Genomic DNA, 20,510 nt, shown 5'->3' on the forward strand with positions numbered 1-20,510 from the left:
ATACCGCCAGTCGCGGGAGCTCCGCGCGCGTGGCAAGTACTAACTACTAGCCTCATGTAGCTGTTCAGGAAGTGACGGTCCATGTTCACATATTTATTTCTATCTGGTAGGAGAAACTCTTTACGATCACCTAAGGAAGGTATAAATAATAAGGAAAACGCTTTGGAATAGATTAAAGCAAGAACGGACAAACACTTACATTGTTAAGCAAATAAAAAAATATCAAAACATGAAACCATTTACATGGTTTAAAAAAAAAGGACTCACAGGAATCTTAATAATCTTAATCTTGATAATATTATAAATGCGAAAGTTTAGATGGATAGATGGATGTTTGTTAGAGTTTGTAGCCTAAACGGCTGAACATATCTTGTTTGGCATAGATATAGAGGATAGTCTGGAAGACCACAGGCTACTTACTTTTGTTATTTTTAATACAACGCGGGCAGAGTCGCAGGCGAAAGCTAGTTTATACAAATGTTTGTAACAAAAAGTAAGAGTTTGTAGTTGGGCAATTTGACCATATGTAATTGAGAAATGACTTACCAAATTTTGATATAATAGATGCACAGTAATCCCAAATCCCACAGTTCAGGCCTAACGAATGGTCCTTTAATGCAAACAAAATTTCCTCCAATTCAAAAGTTGATAAAATATTCTCAATTAAAACACATGCTTTTATAGTACCATAAGGCAAATCAAGTTCATTCTGTGACCATATAAATATTTCATTCCACAACACTGCTTCCGATGAACCTTCTAGTTTTGAAAGGTAAAAATATGGTCCACTATTCGCTTCATATAATTTTTTACCAATATGGTACATTAAAATACCAAAGTCTACTAACGGGCCAATTGCTTCTTTACCTTCTATCTAAAAATATACCAATATTTTAAATGCTACCGCTTATAAAATAGACTAATGATCCATATATTTGCTCTAGGAGCCAAAAACTAATAAAATATAATACTTTTAATTTTATTAACCAGTTCTATCTGTAGTTCCTATTATTAAGAACATAAGAATACACTTTTAAGAAGAAGTATTAAATTTAGTTTTATTTAGTTTAGTAAAAGTTAAAAAGTTAGCTAAGTTTAAAAGTTATCCGACCACTGGGTGAGGCTATAGTATAAAAATAATAACAATACTTACGATTTACATATTTTACTAACCAGAATATCATGATCTATCATGTTCCAAGCCCTAGGTCTTAACATTAACACTGGACATGTACTAATACTTGGCGGAGCTCCAGGAAGCTTTCCATTAACAAGTAAATTGATATTATGGTAAGCCAGGAGTTGGTTTCTCCAAGTCGGACAATGACCATCATCAAAATCGACTTGTATACCTTGAACATCAGAGTTTAATGCTTCGACGAAATGTGCAGCATTCGATGGAGATACGTCACCTAAATCTAAATGACGATTTCTGTAGAAAACATTTAAATTTTTATATTAAGTTGAGAGTAAAAATTATGTTTTTTAATTACACGTACATACTGTAATCTTGAAGGTAATGCGCCTATTTTCCATGTTCTATCACTTCTTTCAGCTGTTATCTTGAAGTCTACGGAATTCTGAGTTTGAATAGCGGCATTCTTTGAAAGTCGATCTTTGTAAAGTTTTTCAATTTGATAGTCAAAAGTTTTGTGCAACTTTGAGACGAATTCTAATGCTTCTGGACAGAACACCGATTTTTGAACATCTACTAATTTTGGTGGCGGTGATTGTAATAAAATTATATCAGTCATTTTTATAAGACAACTTTGTTATTTACATTAAAAATAATATTAACCGCGCACTTGTTAACGTCTTGATTTCACAGTTTTATTCAGTACGTAATAGTGGACTCTGGACTCTAAGACGTGGGATGAAAACAGTGTAATTCTTATTCACAATAATAAATACTTGAAGCACACGAACCGGATGGCAATTGATAAATGATAACAATGTCAACAAAAGTGACACTTTTTGCACGGTGCTTGAACTTTTTTTGATAACAGTGACAGGCACACAACTTTGCATCTTATGCCATTGGGATAAGGTTCTTTTGCAATTTCTAACAACAACAACAAAGTAGATTCTTTTTGCTATCACTAGGATAAAATTATTATCTATCATCGTAGTAAGTCCTAAAATTGGTTTTTGATGCTTTTAATCAAATAAAAAGCATTTTAATTTAATGAAGATCACGTAGGTATAATACCTTCTTTGTTCCAGGAATGATTGCTTGCTCTGTGATACGTAGATTTTTGACAATTTGAATATTTGACTTTAACACATGTCATATCAAAATGTATGACAACAAAATCCAAAATCACATCATAAAGTAGTTTTTATTTTTCAATTTGCAATTATTTGTATTATAAATATATAAATAACAATGGAAGATTCTTCAGAAAACTCCTCAGCTGCTGAGGAAGTAAAATTTAAACCAAAGAAAAGGAGAAACATACGGCAACGTGTTAAAGCGGAGGACGATGATTCTGAAGACGAACAGGTAATACTGGCCAGATTGGAGGAAGCAAAAGAGGCACAGAAGCTTCGAGAACGTCCGAACGGGGTCAGTATAGTTGCTTTAGCGACTGGTCAAAAAGTTACATTGGAGGAAGAGATTGTATGTAAAGATCCTTTTAAAATTAAAACTGGTGGTATTGTTAATATGCAAGCGTTAAAAAGTGGTAAAGTAAAACAAGTAGATGACGCATACGACACCGGTATCGGAACACAGTTTTCAGCGGAAACTAATAAACGAGACGAGGATGAAGAAATGATGAAATATATTGAAGAACAGTTAGCTAAAAGAAAAGGTATATTTATCTTTGTTTTTTTTTAAGATTCATTGTAACCCACAAGTCTTAAAGTTGTATAAGAAGTCTATCAAGTTATTTTATTATTTCACACTGCTACTCAAGTGGAATAATTAAATTTTTGCTCACATCTACATGTACAGGTTCCATTTTGTTTTTTTTTCTTTCAGAGGGAAATGTTGATGATAAAAGAGAATCTGAAAACCATGATACATTGAAATACTTATCTCCTGAAGAAGCAGCGCTACTTTCACTTCCTGAACATCTAAGAGTATCTTCAATGCCCAGATCCGAGGAAATGTTATCAAATCAAATGTTAAGTGGTATCCCAGAAGTTGATTTAGGTATAGATGCTAAAATTAAAAATATTGAAGCGACGGAAGAAGCGAAAATGAAATTACTATGGGAAAGACATAATAAAAAAGATGGCCCGTCACAATTTGTTCCGACAAACATGGCGGTGAATTTTGTACAACATAATAGGTTTAATATAGATGATAATACAAAGAAAAGAAAAGTAGAGAAGGTAGAAGTGAAGACAGAAACTAATGTGATCGATGAAAATGTTGATAAGATTGTTAAAAAGGCAAAAGGTGAAAGGGCTACTGATGATTATCATTACGAAAGGTTTAAAAAACAATTTAGGAGGTATTAAACGTAAATTATAGGTTAATTTAAAAATAGGTTTAAATAGAAATTAGAACATTACATATACAAAGGCGGGTAATAATTATTTTTATTTGTTGAATTGTTCCAACAAATTCAATAGTTTGACACTGACCTGACAATAAGAGTAATGCCCTCAACCTTGAGTATTTTACAAAAGTCCACTGTTTTGTGTTTGTAATCTATTATGTTTAGGGCCTGTCCCGCCACTGGCTGATAGAGGTTCAGATGGCTTAAAAATGACTTCACTGTCAAAAGGGCACAATATGATATTTCCATCATATGTTTTACTTGTTGGATTATCAGACAATTTACAACTTGGTAAGACAAGTTTAGTGTATTATAAGGGTATGTTTTGTATGTTAAATATCTGAAAAATGAGGTTTTTGCAGTAAAATGAAAGGATAGTGCAATTTCAATATCCAGATGTTTATTGCAGTATTTTTCGTATTAAATTCATTTGGTTTTTATCAGTCATATTGATTGTAGTTTACTGTTGTTTTGAAATTCTTAAAAACTTTGGATACATGCATAAACAAGTAATTTAAGGAATTTCTGACAAACAGTATAAAATAAATTATTTTCAATACAATGTTGTTTTTTTCTTTTTCCTTCTCTCGACTTTTACAAAATAATTGAAAAAAATTAATGAGAGTACGGGATTTCTGTATCTATTTGGTGAATTGAAATTATTTCGATTTGTTTCTTTTAGCTTGAAGGTTATAAAAGAAAAACAAGGTTAAATCAAACACAAACTCGGCAAAATCTAACTTTAATCTTCAATAAAACAAATACAAGATAAAATAATACATCGGACGGAGACAGTGGAGAAAAACATTGCAAAAAAATCATTGGTCCCAAAAAATTAATGTCATTATAATGATTAAAAAGTCATTAAATTATTAAAAAATACATAAAGCGTGAAATTCACAAAATCATAGTAAATTAAAAGATACAAAACAAATCCAAGCTTATGAGATATTTTATAACAATCATAAATATTCTTTTTTTATATAATACTTACATAATAATGTTGCAACAATCAGTTCAAATATTAATTTTTCGTTAAAACATTGTTTAAGCACTAAATTCTATTATTTTTCTGTACTTCGTGTATTATTTCAATTATAACACGAAAACGCAATATGGCTTTTTTAGTTTTGATTTAAAAAATATTTCCAACTATTTTTAGTACATTAAAATAAATTTAATCATTAAATAATGATTAAGAGATTCGCAAAACGATAAACATTTTAATGAGATTTAGTATAAAGAAAAAGTTATAATACTATAACGATATAGAAATTGTTGCAATTTGAATAATCTTACAAAATAAGACCAGAACATTGGACGGATAAAAATTATAACTAGGGTTAACATAAATAAATCGATTTTTTTACTTAAATAAAAAAGACGAAATGGTTAAGGCACATTTTATGCAGAGGGTGAAAGGCACAATATTTTTACATCAATATATATATAAAAAATTTAGATTTTCAACTACATAATAGCTATATGATTCGGAATAAAAGAAACTGGTGGGTTCCATTTATAATTATACGCTATTACAGATCGCAGCTATATACACTAACTATTGCTCGCGACTTCGCCCGCTTAAAATAAAAAAATATAATGTGATAGATTTTTTTAAATCTTTTGGTTTTTGGGTGATTTCCATATATACAAAAATACAATCTTTCTTCTTTATAATATTAGCATAGATATTATGATGTATATTATATACTGGAATGTATACTTTAATATCATAAGGCATTGTTTTTTAGATGTTGAATATGAATTTATTTTTTTATCTATTTTGTAAACTATAGCTGCCATCTGTAATCTTCTTATATATTTACAAAAACCTATAAAATAAAGTCTTACTATTCTCTATATTGCAATTAAAATTAATGAAAAATTAAAAAATATCTTGCGTAAATTTACAACGAAATATATTGTTTTTTTAAATATTCTCCGTGATGAACACTTTGTGCCGAATATGTACAAACTATGTAAATAAGAACTTTGTTCAATCAAAATATACATAAAGATTGTGATAAATTGCACTTAGAAAAATATAAGATAAATTTACAATTTATAATCAAATTAAAAATAATATTTAACATGGAAAAAAATTAACTCATTAAAATATGATTAAAACGCCAAAAATCATTAAACTTTGCTTAAATTTAACTTTTTAAAGGCTTTTTACACATTTATAAAAAAAACATACAGACGTATTGAGTACCTCCTTTTGGGAAGTCGGTCAAAAATGAATCTTAGATAGAGGAATAAATCCATAAAATTCCGTATTATTAATTTCTTTACTCAAGTATTTTTACCCATCTTGTGTATTGATTTTTGTAATTAACATTTTTACAGCGAAATATTCATACAAAAGATTGTTCATTTGTTTTCAGAGATAATGAAAACAACATATTTTATGAAAAAAAAATTTTTTTTTTAAAGAAAAATTTAATATCTATGAGACCAAAATAATACAGACTTTATAATTTTAAGAATAAAAATGTATGAAATGTCATTATTTTGTGATGATTTACAAAAATTAGATTGGTAACAAATAATTTATTGAGATTTTTTTCCTAAAATTGAATAAATATTTCCTTTTTTTTTTTCAAATTATTCTATTTGTTTAATAAATTACAACCACTGTGATGTTATAATTAAAATTAAGATACTTTAATTACATAATTTTTATTTACTTGACTACGGTACATAATACCATTTACATTATATGTGCGATTTTTGAATGAAAAAAAAATTCTAATCTACTTTGAGATAAATTTAAAGTTAATAATATTAAATATTGGGACCCCAAACTTGTATATTCAGTCAAACTTAAGCATAACCGTTTTGCTCATACCAATACAAAAACACATTTTTTAAGGAAAAAAAGAAACGGCAATAAAAGGGAAATCTTTTTTCCGAAAATGGTTAAATTTTATTTTTTTAATTTAAATACGATATTCTTTATTCAAATTTGAATTGAAATGAGATATTTTTAGGGATTTATTTTTTTATGTTTTAATGTTTAAATAAAATTTTACAAAAAATTATAATATTAATTATTCTTTGATAACAGGGTAAATCGTTTAGACAGGCTTCATTTGACTGTAGGTTTTTTTTTATATATTTTGGGAATCTCTTTTAATATGTGATGGTGAATTAACACATTCAATGCTCGCTTTGCGAGTTCACGTAGTAATGTAAAAAAGGCATTGTATGTGTTAAGGATTTCATACATTTGTAGATATAACATGAAGCGAGGACCCAATGCAGTCTAATTTAAATTACGTCTTTTTTTCTTTTTTTTTTTCATTAGTTGCGTTTCTCATTATTTTGTGTTTAATTACTTTTTTTGATTCATAATTGTAGTGTTGACAAGGATTACCCATTATTATTTTTTTATATATTTTCTATGTATTTTGTACATTTATATCAAGACATTTGTATAAGGGTCATATATTTTCCATTTTTATACGATTAATTACGAAATATTAGATTTACAAATTCTATACAATAGAATTTAGAAAGGATTTAAATTATAAATAACACTTTAAAGTGGTTTTCTACATTCATAATACATAAAAAAAACAATTGTAGTTAACGTTGATTTACAGATATTTTTTTTTGTAAAAAAACACTTCAATTTTTTTGTCAAAAAATCACACTTCATTTGTTTTTTTTTTTTAAATCATACTTCAGTACTATGTGTTTGTATACGTACTTTTTTCTGGCTGCCATTCCTGTTCAAAGGTGGTGAATGTCCCGAGTACCCTGGGTTATGTATGCCAAGTCCCCCTGGCTCCCCTTCCCTGGGGCGGGGCTTCTTCAGCGAGGACCTGAGGGGGGATCTGGTGATGGAGGCGTCGGAGAGCCCGGTGAGGGTGGTAGCGGTAGTGTTCATGGAGGCGACGCTGCCGCCATTGGTGCTGTACGGCTTACCTGATGCATCCGTCATTGATATACCTACGGAGGAAAACGTTTGTTTTTTAACCCATAATCATACAAGTTTTTTGTAGATAAATAAACTGGTATTTAGGTAAACGGGGCGGCGGATCCAGGGGGGAGTTCATGGGGGTCATGACCCCCCTGAGCTGGTTGTTCAAGAGCTCGACAAAATATCTATACTATTATAATAAAGCGTAAACACACACTTCTTTGTTGCCTAAGATCTCAGCAATTACAGCATATTTTTGAATAATTCTTTTTTTAATAAAAAGCCCAAACTTAAGTCAGGCTTTAGGCTATATACTTTCACGCCATTAAACTTAGGGGGTAAATATTTTGATAAAAACCCTAATGTGTGAAAGAGACCATACGATAGTTGCCAACATCAAGAAGCAAGATTGCCATAGTAAGGTCATTGGTATTTTGACATTTAAAATTGAGAATTTGATAAATGTAAACAATAAAATGAAATTTTTATAATTTTATGCGGATGAAGTCGCATGGGAACAGCTAGTATTTACATATTTTGTCAAGCTCTTGACTTGACCACGACTATGTGACCCCCCCAGCGCTAAAGCTGGATCCGCCCTTAGGTAAATGAGTTGTAAAGAATTAGAAAAACAGACATTTTTTATAAAGAGGGGGATATTTTAAGTTTGATAGTAAGGAGTTACTAATAAAGAAAGTAAAAAAGGAAATTTTGTGGTAATTTCATGGAGAAAAATTCAAATACAGAAGAACCTCGATAAGGTAAAGTCCAAGGGAAACACAAAATATTTTAAGTTATAGAGGTTTTAAGTTATCAAGGGTGTATGTTGTAGAGGATTTGGGCTCTGATAGGAAGGGAACATATTATTTTTTGAATTCATAAAGGTTTTTAAGTTACTGAGGTTTGAGTTATCGAGGTTCTACTGTAAAACATTTTAATAAATGAGGGGAAAACACTGTTTTTATTTACTTAAGTTTAGATCAAAATTAAGTCAAACCGGGATGATTTAATCACTTTTCTATGGGAGGCATTATAAAAATTAATATCTAAACGGTTATTATTTACGAGAAATGTAATTATTAGCTTATTAACATAGGAATTAAATTAATTATTGTATTCAATAAGTTCTACAGACTTTCCTGTATTAACTAACCTCTGCCTTCCTTAAATCCAGGGTTATTAATGGTAGTTCCACCTTCAGCGTGCGCGTGTGTGTTCGTGGGGTCTCCGCCCGCGCGCCGCGAGAACAAAGTGTCATACAACGACATTATGAACAGTATTGAGTTTATCACTATGGAAACGATCTGGAAAAAATAAAAAAAATACATAAAAATTATAGCCTAGAATATAATTAACGGTTTAAGAATTTATAGTGGGAAACTTAAGTTCGGATCTATTTTTTTTGACTAATATTGGTTACTATCTAAGTAATATTATAAATGCGAAAGTTTAGATGGATGGATGTTTGTTAGAGTTTGTAGCCTAAACGGCTGAACGGATTTCGATGAAATTTGGCATATATGTAGAGGACAGTCTGAAAGAACACATAGGCTACACACTTTTGTTTTTTTTTAAATTCCACGCAGACGGAGGACTAAAGCTAGTTGAATAATAAATACCTGAACATAAAACGCCTCCCCTCTTGTCTGATAAAATCCTCTGTCATCGACTTGTACCGCGAACAGACCGGCTGCAGCTATCGACAGCAATGCTGGAATTTAAAACATCATTTGATTAACTTTTTAAACAATTTTTAATACAAAAGCTACAAAGATACTTACAAAACCAAAGTTTGTACGCGTTAATTTTAGTACCTAACAATCGTATTTAAATTTTTGATTTTTAATATCGGAAATTGAGCATTTGATTACAATTTGTGAACAATTATTTAAGAAATCTAAACAAAGCAGGTTATGTATCTGTATTTCTATATTTTCTATATTATTGTAATAAAGCGTAAATACACACTTTTTTGTTGCCTAAGATGTCAACAATCATAGCATATTTTTGAATAATTATTTTTTTAATAAAAAGCCCTAAACTTTCGTCACGCTTTAGGCTATATATTTTCACGCCATTAAACTTAGGGTGTAAATATTTTGGATAAAAGTCCTAATGTGGGAAAGAGACCATAAGTTGCTGCCAACATCAAGGAAGCAAGATTGCTAAAGTTTGTCATATCATGTCATATGCTTTGACATTGATTGACATTTGCTTTGACATTTGCTATTAATAATTTGACAAATGTAAACAATAAAAGAAATTTTCATATTTCATGCGGATGAAGCCGCACGGGAATAGCTAGTACGATAATAAGTGTATTGTGAGCTATGCAGTTTGGCGAGTTTTCAAATGTATTGTGGTTTCTTTTATGAATTATAGAAAAATACAAAACTTGTCAATGTTACGAAACCTTTCTCACGGATTTTCGTGATAAGTTCTCTGTGGTTCTGTTTAAATTGTAGCGGGTAAACCCAGCTTTAGAATTATCTACATATCTGAGAGTAAAGCCACGAGATAAAACTAAGTTACAATACTCACTTGCTAGTAACGCGAGCGCTAACTTCAGCATGACCAGATGTGTGTACTTTATTCCCACTTTCTCCTTTGAGGAGATCATCGCTAGTTGCAGTACTGACAGTATGCAGAACACGCCCAGTACAGTCACGCCGATGACCGCAACCACGCCCGCTATGTACACTGCCGCTGGAAATAATAATCATACTAATATTATGAATGCGAAATTTTAGATTTATGGATGTTTGTTAGAGTTTGCAGCCTAAATGGCTGAAGAGATTTAAATTAAATTTGGTAAAGATGTAGAGATATATAGTCTGGAAGAACACATAGGCTACTAACTTTTTTTTTTTACGTTTCACGCGGACGAAGACGCAGGCGCAAGCTTGTGAATTTATAAGAAAAACTTTAAAAAAGACAAAAAATAAAGACTTTTGCCAGTAGTTAGATAAAGGAATTATGCTTGATTATACTCGTAGATTCTTTTTTATAGGGTAAGGTAGATCGCAACGTTTTACAGCTTTAAAAATAAACGCGGTATAAAATTACACTTAGGAATAAACTGAGTATAAGAAAAATTTGTACTAACATGTGTTTATACTCAGTTTAGTTGTAAGTTAAACTTTATACCACGTTTATTTCTAAGCCGGTTAAGGTTTCAACATTTTTTAAAACCCGAACATTATTTCCTCGAAATATACAATACTAGCTGCTGCTCGCGACTACGTCAGCGTGAAATTAATATAATAATAAACAATATATATTATTCACAGTTCAATTACCTTTCTAACGGTGAATGAATTTTTAAAATCGGCCCAATAGTTTTTGTGTTATTTCAATACATACAAAAATACAAATCTTTCCTCTTTATAATATTAGTATAGAGGACTAATTAAGTTTTTAAGCACAGAAATTTAAACTACAAAAATATACAGACGATTTTAGAACCTCCTTAAAATGTACTTACATTTATATTAATAGTGATCGAATCGTCAACATTATCAGAGTAAAAAGTTCACGTCTTTTGTGTTCGCAGTTTGGTACAGTTGTCACTTCACTGTAGAAAGTGATCTTGTGGTAATCTTTTCAAAGTGAAGCAATTTGTATTCATAGTAAAGATGCCGGATTTGTCAATGCAGTTTCTCAACTCTTAAAAGTGTAGACAACGAGGCGCTTTTAAACTAAATACTAAATGGCCATTTTACTTTATTGGATGTTTTAAAAACCTATTGTTATCTCGTGTGTAGTTTGATTTGAATTTTTGCCTAAAGCATTAATAAATAGCGTTCGCCCGCGACTCCTACTGCGTGGAATTGAAAAAAGTGAGTAGCTTATGTGCTCTTATCTTATCCTCTACGTCTATACCAAATTTCATAGAAATTCGATCAGCCGTTTAGGCTACAAACTAACAAACATCCATCCATCCATCCATCTAAACTTTCGTAAGTATAATATTATAAGGAAGAAGTAAGAATATAATTCAGACAGAAAAACAAACTGTTTTTGTTTTGTTGTTTTCTTTTAATTAAATGTCAGTTTCCTTTGGTCAGCTACGTTATCTGTTTATGTTTGACTTGATTGATCAATCGTAAATAAACAAGAATACATTTTAATTGAGCGAATTGTCCTGACTGCATAATGCTATCCACTAGAGAACTTGAGTGTAGGGTCATTGAGGACAAAAAGGTCGACTCACACGTTGAAATAGTGCACTGGGTGAGCAAGAAAGATGTTTTAATAAAACAAACCATGATGATGTACAAAGCGACAAAACTCACCTATTTAACGTTTCACACCTGTATCAACATTGGACACAATTGGCCGGATTTCAAACACATAAGTCACAACATGCGAAACATAATAGAAACCAAAAGGATGTGTTTCCAACCGAACTAGACAAGTGACTGACATGAGGCTTAACCTAACCTGACTCATTTTCTTACTCATACTTGCTTACAAATTCTATACGAGTAAAGTGTGCCTTTGAAATACTTTATTGTTTTAGTAGCTTACGCCCGCGACTCCGTCGGTGTGGTATTAAAAAGTAGCCTATGTTGTTCCATATTATCCTCTACATCTATGCCAAATTTCATCGAAGCCCGTTATGCGGTTTAGGCTACAAACTCTAACAAATATCCATCCATCTAAACTTTCGTTATAATATTAGTAAGAAGTAAGATTGCTTTAAAATAATTCACTGTTGATATAGTGTAGTAGAATAAGTACTAGTTAAATAAAACATTTCTTTTTTAAACGGATTCCCAAAAGGAGGTTCTCATTTAAAGGAGCGCCAATAGCTTAGGGGTATGGATTTGCAATCACGTGGTCGAGGGTTCGAATCCCGCTTTTCGTCTATTGTAAACCTAGCCCTATCCCAGAGTTTAATTGGGATGGTAAATATTAGTAAATTAATTAAAATCTTAAAATAGTAAAGAAAATCGTCTACATATCTTTTATGTGATATACCGCATATCGCCGGCCCTAGTGTAGATACCAATTTAGATATTTTTTTCTATCAATTTATTTCCGCTTTTTATAATATAAAAATAATTATTGTTTTGGTATGCAATAATTTAACTTTAAATGAATTAAATCATCCATGTAGGTGGCAACCCTAGTTAACGGTAATTCAGGTCGCATTTCAAGGTCCGTGTATTACGAGAATTACCTCATTTCTTTGCTGAAGGCGTAACCCAACTAATGTTTGGTCATTAAGCGTCTTTACTCATCGTATATGACAACAAGTAACTGACACATCAACGTAGATTACTCGGTATAATTTGTAAAAGATGTATTTATGAGTTTTTTAAATCCTTTATTGTGGGTTTTCATTGCTGAAAATCTTGTATTTAAACGTATTATCTATATTAATCTAAGAGGAAAGATTTGTATTTTTGTATGTATTCAAAGAGGTCAACAACTACTGGGCTGATTTCAATAATTCTTTTACCAATAAAAAGCTATGTTTTCGCTCAGTAACATAGGCTATGTTTTTAATTTCACGTAGACGAAGTCGCAAACAACAGCTAGTCTCTTATATTCACTTTTTTCAAGCCTTAGTTGATCTGTTGCAAATTTAAATATACACATTTATCCAACTAGTGTTATAAATGCGAAAGTTTAGACGGATGTTTGTAGCACAAACTGCTATTCGAATCTCGATGGAAGGCATAGATGTAGACGATAATCTGGAAGAACACATGGGCTACTTACTTTTTTCTTTATTCGGGCGAAAGCTAATCATACTATCATACTAATGTGATTAATGCGATAGTTTAGATGGATGTTTGTTAGAGTTTGTAGCCTAAACGGCTAAACGGATTTCGATGAAATTTGGTATAGAAGTAGAGGACAGTCTGGAAGAACACATAGGCTACTTACTTTTCTTTTTTTTTTAATTCTACGCGGACGTAGTCGCGGGCGAAAGCTAAACTACATAAATGTAATGACATCCGAACAATAGCATCATTGTAAACTGCATACACTTAAATATAATTGTATATTTTTTTTTGTAAGAATTGCATGTCATCAGTTCAGGCCAATTGTTTTCCCTTATTCTTGTTTTTCTTTGAATATAATTGTCGTTAGAAAATTATCTTGATCGTAGTTAAAGAGATTTTCTGTACCGGATTTTAAAATCATCAACAGCTCTATTACGACTATGTCCAGATAAAATTAAATTATTGCATGAAAAATATGTATAATAAAGTCTACATATCATGCTGAGTTTAGTGTGTAATATCGAAATTCACCTAAATTACGATAGGTACGGATAATAAAGAATTAATTATTTAGGAATGTTAATTAACTACGGAATTACAAATTTGATATCCAGAAAATTTAGATTTCTTTTGTTTCATTTTAAAACACGAAAAATAAGTATTAGGAATAAAGATAAACAAGATGGATTTCTCGAAGCACATTACTTATCATGTCTGTCATACTTTCATACTTATATATGCGAAAGTTTGATGTATGGTTGTTACTACATATCTCAAAAATGTATTAACGACCTTGATGAAATTTGACACTGATGAACATAATCTAGAAAAAGATATACAAGTTTATTTTTAAGTTCCGCACGACCGAAGTTACGGGCAAAACATAATATAAATAATAATATCGTCTCTCTGTAAACTAAACAATCGCACTGTTTAGTCTCGATTTGATTCCTATGAGCTTATATGAAGGTGGGCACACTACTCGATTTTTAGTTGTGCAACTAAACAGTTGTATGGGCTGCGAAACAATCGACAATCGTACAAGTTATGGGATAGTTTACTCAAAGGTGTGCACCCGGTCTTATGTGTGTCTTCGATTGTTATCGTTGCCGGCGTGCGGAATCGATCGTCATTCTCGAGTGCAATTTTCTAACATTACTACACTCCAATGTGTACGGTTTTGTTTGGTTCAATTCCCAGTAAGGCTTTTACTATGTAAGTAGTACGATCCTATCCCACAATGTGATGACCACAATACGATGTTCTTGTAGTAATTAATTAAAAACTGTAAGACATATACACTAACAAATCTATAGAAAAAATATCTGTATATTTTTGCAAAGGTTTAAACTATGAATAGACTAGCATTCGCCTGCGACTCCGTCCCCGTGGAATTGAACAATACAAAAGTGATTAGCCTATGTGTTCTTCCAGACTATCCTCTACATCTATACCAAATTTCATCAAAATCCGTTCAGCCGTTTAGGCTATAAACTCTAACACCCATCCATCCATCCATCTAAACTTTCGCATTTATAACATTCGTATGAAGTATGATTATTCTAGAGACGTCATGGAAGATAAGAAACTACAAAAGAATCTTTGTTTTTGAAACATCCAACTTTGTAAATGTTTGTTTAACATTGGCAAGCAAACTAAACAGACCGGTTCCAAGGTATCATGATTCAGATTGTAAAACCTAGACATCAATAATCAGGTAAAACAATTGAATCGCGTGATGTCACCACATCACAGTTTACCGTGGGTTTACACAGACAAAACGTGTATAAAAAATTTTTATTGTCAACAGAAGCAGCAGTTTTCGTACAATGGACATCCACGGTTACATCAGTTATCTAGGTAAAGGTTGAATTCATTGTATTTAGTTGCAAAGTATGTGAAATGTTTACATTTGTATTGTAGACATTCGAAATATTCGATCGGTCAAGGTCTGTATCTGTATAATACAAAAGGCAATTTATAAAGATGAGACGACACCATCTATACTACAATAATATAAAGAGGAAAGATTTGTATTTTTGTATGTATTGAAATAACTCAAAAACTATCGGGCCGATCTTAAAAATTATTTCACCATTAAAAAGCTACGTTATCAGTGAGTAACATAGGCTATATTTTTAAATTTCAGGACGAAGTCGCGAGCAACAGGTTAGTTAACAATAAATTGGGACAGTATTTATATTCATTATTTAATTATTTTATTCCTACGCAAAACGCTTTCCTTTTCCCCACGTAAAAATTAACAAGGTCAAGTGAAAGTTGAACATTAGAGATAGTAAAAGAATCAATTTTTTAAGTTAACTATAAAATACATACAAACAACATTTACATTTATCGTTATAATATGGACGGTGGCATTTTTTCACGTACAATAAACAGTGACTCACAGATTCATCCATAATTTTGCATTTAAAATGCAATGCCTTTTATTTTTCCAAGTACTGGGATTCTTAATTATGAAATTAATATATCAATAATGCATTAGGATCGTATATTTCCATAATATACTAATATATCGTTTTAAATGGGAATAATGTAAGGCTTATACGATAAAGGACATAAAATTTATCGTAATACGGATATTAATTTCTCCAGTCAATGACCCTTACTGTCAGATAAGAACTTTTAGCTTATTAATGACTAGCTTTCGCCCGCAACACTGTTCGCGTAGAATTAAAAAAACAAAAGTGAGTAGCCTACGTGTTCTTCCACACTATCCTCTACATCTATACCAAATTTTATGGAAATCCATTCAGCCGTTTAGGCTACAAACTCTAACCAACATCCATCCATCTAAACTTTCGCATTTATAATATTAGTATGATTGTATTAGAACCTATTGTAAACTCATAAAAACATTTTGACAATCCTATGATAAAGAAGATAAAACAATTTTCATATAGATGTTTAGTCAGTGGAAATCAGTCGACTATAGTAGTTTTAGTAAATAACCGTATAGTAGTGTAAAATATGGTCGCTTGTAAACATCAAAACCTGTTTCAACAAATTACAACACAGTTCTGTCTATAAGTACACTTCGCTGCAGTGCTAGGGTTGCCACCGATTTAAAAAGCTGCATACGGAATACAAAATTATATTCACAAAAACAATTTGTTTATTTTAAACTAGCTGTTACCCACGATTTCGTCCGCGTGGAGTTTCAAAATTCAAATTATACGTTCGTCTTGTTAACTGAATGGTTTTCAAACTGATATCAAAATTAACCGAAAATGTTGTACACTGTAAAGATGACATTATTATTGGTATTAAAACAGATTATGGTATAAATACATTATGAGAGAGAATTGACAACTTAAGCATTGAAACCGTAAATAAATTGTACGTTTTTTCGCATGCGACAACCCTCGTTCGTAGCCCTTTAGATGCAGCATAGAATAGATTATAGAACAATAAGAACTGTGCCCCCGATATGGCTAACGGTATTGTTGTGAATCTCCAATAGTCGATCGGACACCTGCGCACACCATTTTAGGCCAATGTTTTGTATGCTGCTATCGTTTGCTGCACTCAAGTGTTAGGTTACAGAGTTGGAAAGCGATACAATGTTCATAATCTTCTTAATTCTGGTATCTTAACACATTCAGTGCTACTGAATTGCCAAGCGAGTTAACTGTTATACGAAAAACATTGTGACATAATACCTTCGAGCAAATATTTTTTAATCAAAGCACAACACTGGGCACTGAACGTGTTAGCTTTGATTTACTACTATTTAAGAGAAAAGGTTACACGATCTTTAGATGAATTTAAGAGCAGATGAAACAAATTGTTTATAAGAGGGTTGCATATTTATTCTTTAAAACCGATTGCTTGAAGGGGATAATTCCAAAGATATTTTTATCTAAGAAAAATGGTACTAATTCTAGTATCACTTCGAGGTATCGAGAACAGTTTTTAAAACATTATAGAAGTGTAAACGTGAATTTATCACTTTTTATTATGCAGTCAGTTCCCACGATTATATGCAACCGCGAGGAGCATTAGGGTCACGTCTTAGAACGGCTGCAAATGAGGCAAAAGATATTTTAAAGCAGGGATTCCCACTTTTCTAGTAAACTCCTTTTATTGTTATGGGCTTTAAATTCTATTTTACGCCATTATGAACCTATGATATATCTGTTTCTATGGTGTTGTGGAGGTTCATTATTATAACATCTCGGTATTCCCGGGTATGTTTGCCCCCTTCTTTTATAAAAATTCTCGGGTTTTTTTGCGGATTAATGCTTTAAATAATCTGTACTAATATTATAAAGAGGAAAGATTTGCATTTTTGTATGTTTGATTCACGCAAAAACTACTGGGCCGATTTTAAAAATTCATTCGCCATTAGAATGGTAATTATTCTGTGAGTGACATAGGCTACATTTTATTATTACTTATATTGTGGAACTAATGAACAGCGTATTTCTGGACCTCGGCGTTAAATCTATACTAATATAATAAAGCGTAAACACACACTTCTTTGTTGCTTAAGATGTCAGCAGATACCGCATATTTTCGATTATCTCTTTTTTAATTAAAACCTTACACTTACGTCACGTTTAGTCTACATATTTTCATTATGTCATTTTGTTATTTGCAATTGATAATTCGACAAATGTGAATAATAAAATGAAATTTTTATAATTTTGTGCGGATGAAGTCGCATGGGAACAGCTAGTTGCTGTATAAAATGGTATAACTTAAAGAAATTTCACAAATAAAACATTGCAATCTTAAAGCGAAAGTACGACGAATCAATTAATTATAGAAATTGGTTAGGGTTGTCGCATTCCGTTCAATATTGTTTTATCTGAGTGCAATAAACGACGGAGCGTGAGGCAACTGAACAATGCAAGCAGTCTTTAAACATAGAACATTGTTTTAATATTACGTTGTATTCAATACGTGAAATTGCATTGTACTATCTGTAAGAATAACATAGCTTAGTTTATAGTAATTGTATTGTAGAGAAGTAGAAGTAGGGAGCGTCGGTGGCTCAGCGGTTCAAGCACTTGACTTGTAATCTACGGGTTTTGGGTTTGAATTCCGCCGTGTACCAATGTGTTTTCGATTTTTCGAATTTTCATATGTACATAATTTACCCGACATTCGTACGGTGAAGGAAAACATCGTGATGCCTGCACATATCGGCGAAGAAATTCAAAGATATATGTGAAGTCGACCAACCCGCAGCGGGCCAACGTGGTTGACTATGGCCTAGTCACCCCTTACTTAGGGTAGGCTCCGAGCCCCTCGGTGGGGACGTATAGTGAGCTGGTGAATATTTTCACAATAACATAATGCTATTTTGGGATATGGCTGTTGTTGTATGTACTAAAAAATGTTTATTTAGGTTTATTATACTTACTGGTGAAACATGCTTAGATTTAGGTTCCAAGCTTAATTTTAAAACATTGTAGAATGTTAAAATATCTTAATTTTTTTATTATTTTACATTCTACGTGTTAAGATTAATAAACGACATTTTGTTAGTAATAAAATCAGTTCCAATGTGGTTATCAATATCGAATTCGCGTATTATGAAATCGAGACGAATCTCAAACTGAAGTAACTGGTTGTGATTTGGCTATATTAAAACCAGTAGGATATTTGAGACTATCCAATCGTATTTACAACTAGCTTTCTCTTGCGACTTTGTCCGCGTGGAATTAAGAAAAAACAAAAGTAAGTAGAATGTCTTCTTTCAGACTATGTTCTACATGTATGCCAAATTTCATCGGGAGCAGTTTATGCTACGAACTCTAGCAAACATCCATCTAAACTTACGCTTTATAATATTATATTAGTAAGATTATCCTGTACTTAAGGTTCTATGACAAGATTTTAATTTACATTGTAAGCAAATAAATGACGATTAACCGTGGGTAGGAAATTAACGTTCTCGACTGTATAGCCGTGCTTAGCTGGTAATAAATCAAACCCGTACTTTTCTTATTACACTTATGCGGTAGATAGACGGTTACTGTTAATAGACCATATCTAGTTATCTTATTAAATCTTCATCAGAAAACGTCAGGTTTTTTGTTTAAAATCACGTTTAACATGACCGAGTTAATGCACGTGTAGTGATTTTACTTTCCAACATTAACTAAATATAAGTCGTTTAAACTATCGTGAGACATTACTTAAAGCGAAAATTAAAAACGGCTCAAGTCACGCTTTTATCCTTCGGTGACGGCACCGACGTTTCAGACCCTTCGGGGGTCCTTCTTCAGGGCGAGTATTAATTAGCTTTTGTTCGCGGTTGAGTCGTTTGTAATTTTCGCTTATATATTGAATAAAATAATATTTCGTGAATGTGATGTAAACATTTGCATTGCTGATCGTAAAACTCAATTGTTGTCTATCTGTCGGCAAGTCCGCGTTTGTTTCGGGTTATCTCCGAGACGGATGTGCTGATTTTGACGGGATTTACACTGGAAGGTAGCTGATGCCACGCGGAAATATTATAGGATACATTTTTCTTCATAATATAAATGTTGTTACATAGCCACTATTTTCTATAGAATGTATTTTGTTAATATTTCATACTTACAAGCTACTAGATCTATACTATTATAATAAAGCGTAAACATACACTTCTTTGTTGCCTAAGATGTCAACAATTACAGTATACTTTTGATTAATTCTTTATTAAATAAAAAGTCCTACACTTACGTCACGCTTTATTTTCATGCTATTAACCTTAGGGGGTAAATAATTTGGATAAAGACCCTAATGTGGGAAAGAGACCATAAGTTGCTGCCAACATCAAGGACGCAAGACTGCCAAGGTTTGTCATGTCAAGTCATTTTGACATTCGCTATTGATAATTTGACAAATGTAAACAATAAAATAATTTTCATAATTCGATGCGGATGAAGCGCACGGGAACAGCTAGTTCTTAATGAAACTGATGTACTACTAGAATCCAAGGTCGCTTTACAATGTACGTTTCTCATTAGTACCTCATTGAAAATCACACAATTGAAACATTTTCCTAGATTTGTGTTATGGGAAAAACAACTTTATCTTGACACTGATAGTAAATATTTTCATTTGTTTTCGGAAGAAAGATCTTTAATTTGGAGCGTCAGGTAACGCTATTGTAAGTGGCGCGTGCGACTCTTTGTTGCCTTTGAATTTTAAAAGACAGGACCTGTCAAGTATGCGCATTTTTCTCTTTTAAATAACTACTATGATTTGTAAAGTTGCTCGTTAGCTTTATGTACCTCGCCTTGCGAAAAGTGACAGAATTTATTAGAACGGGTGAGTATGCCTAGTCCGTTTCTCTATAGTCAAAGTTTG

The 20,510-nt window shown here is 31.8% G+C and overlaps 3 protein-coding genes across 4 annotated transcripts in view; 1 reads left to right on the forward strand and 2 right to left on the reverse strand.

Moving 5' to 3' along the window:
- LOC106111462 (malate synthase 2, glyoxysomal-like) overlaps positions 1-2,108 on the reverse strand; it is a 6,196-nt gene extending 4,088 nt beyond the window's left edge. Inside the window, exons 1-4 of the mRNA XM_013293583.1 lie at positions 1,504-2,108; positions 1,174-1,432; positions 547-874; positions 5-130 (exon numbers count right to left, since the gene is read on the reverse strand). Coding sequence (XP_013149037.1) covers positions 5-130; positions 547-874; positions 1,174-1,432; positions 1,504-1,754 — 964 coding nt within the window. The 5' untranslated portion in view covers positions 1,755-2,108. The remainder of the gene's footprint in view (positions 1-4; positions 131-546; positions 875-1,173; positions 1,433-1,503) is intronic.
- A 166-nt stretch (positions 2,109-2,274) lies between these two features.
- Positions 2,275-4,036, forward strand: LOC106111456 (uncharacterized protein C9orf78). The gene is made up of 2 exons (XM_013293570.1): positions 2,275-2,813; positions 2,984-4,036. Exons 1-2 carry the CDS (start codon positions 2,387-2,389, stop codon positions 3,466-3,468), a joined length of 912 nt encoding a protein of 303 aa, XP_013149024.1. The 5' UTR covers positions 2,275-2,386; the 3' UTR covers positions 3,469-4,036.
- Positions 4,037-7,192: 3,156 nt separating this feature from the next.
- Positions 7,193-20,510, reverse strand: part of LOC106111468 — a 29,605-nt gene continuing 16,287 nt past the window's right edge. For both annotated transcript variants that reach the window (XM_013293590.1, XM_013293596.1), the window contains 4 exons: positions 9,982-10,146; positions 9,060-9,151; positions 8,594-8,744; positions 7,193-7,469 (listed from right to left, as the gene is read on the reverse strand). In XM_013293590.1, coding sequence (XP_013149044.1) covers positions 7,195-7,469; positions 8,594-8,744; positions 9,060-9,151; positions 9,982-10,146 — 683 coding nt within the window. In that variant the 3' untranslated portion in view covers positions 7,193-7,194. The remainder of the gene's footprint in view (positions 7,470-8,593; positions 8,745-9,059; positions 9,152-9,981; positions 10,147-20,510) is intronic.

The sequence above is a fragment of the Papilio polytes genome, unplaced genomic scaffold (genome assembly GCF_000836215.1).
Source record: "Papilio polytes unplaced genomic scaffold, Ppol_1.0 DF824382.1, whole genome shotgun sequence".
NCBI classification, from domain to species: Eukaryota; Metazoa; Arthropoda; class Insecta; order Lepidoptera; family Papilionidae; genus Papilio; species Papilio polytes.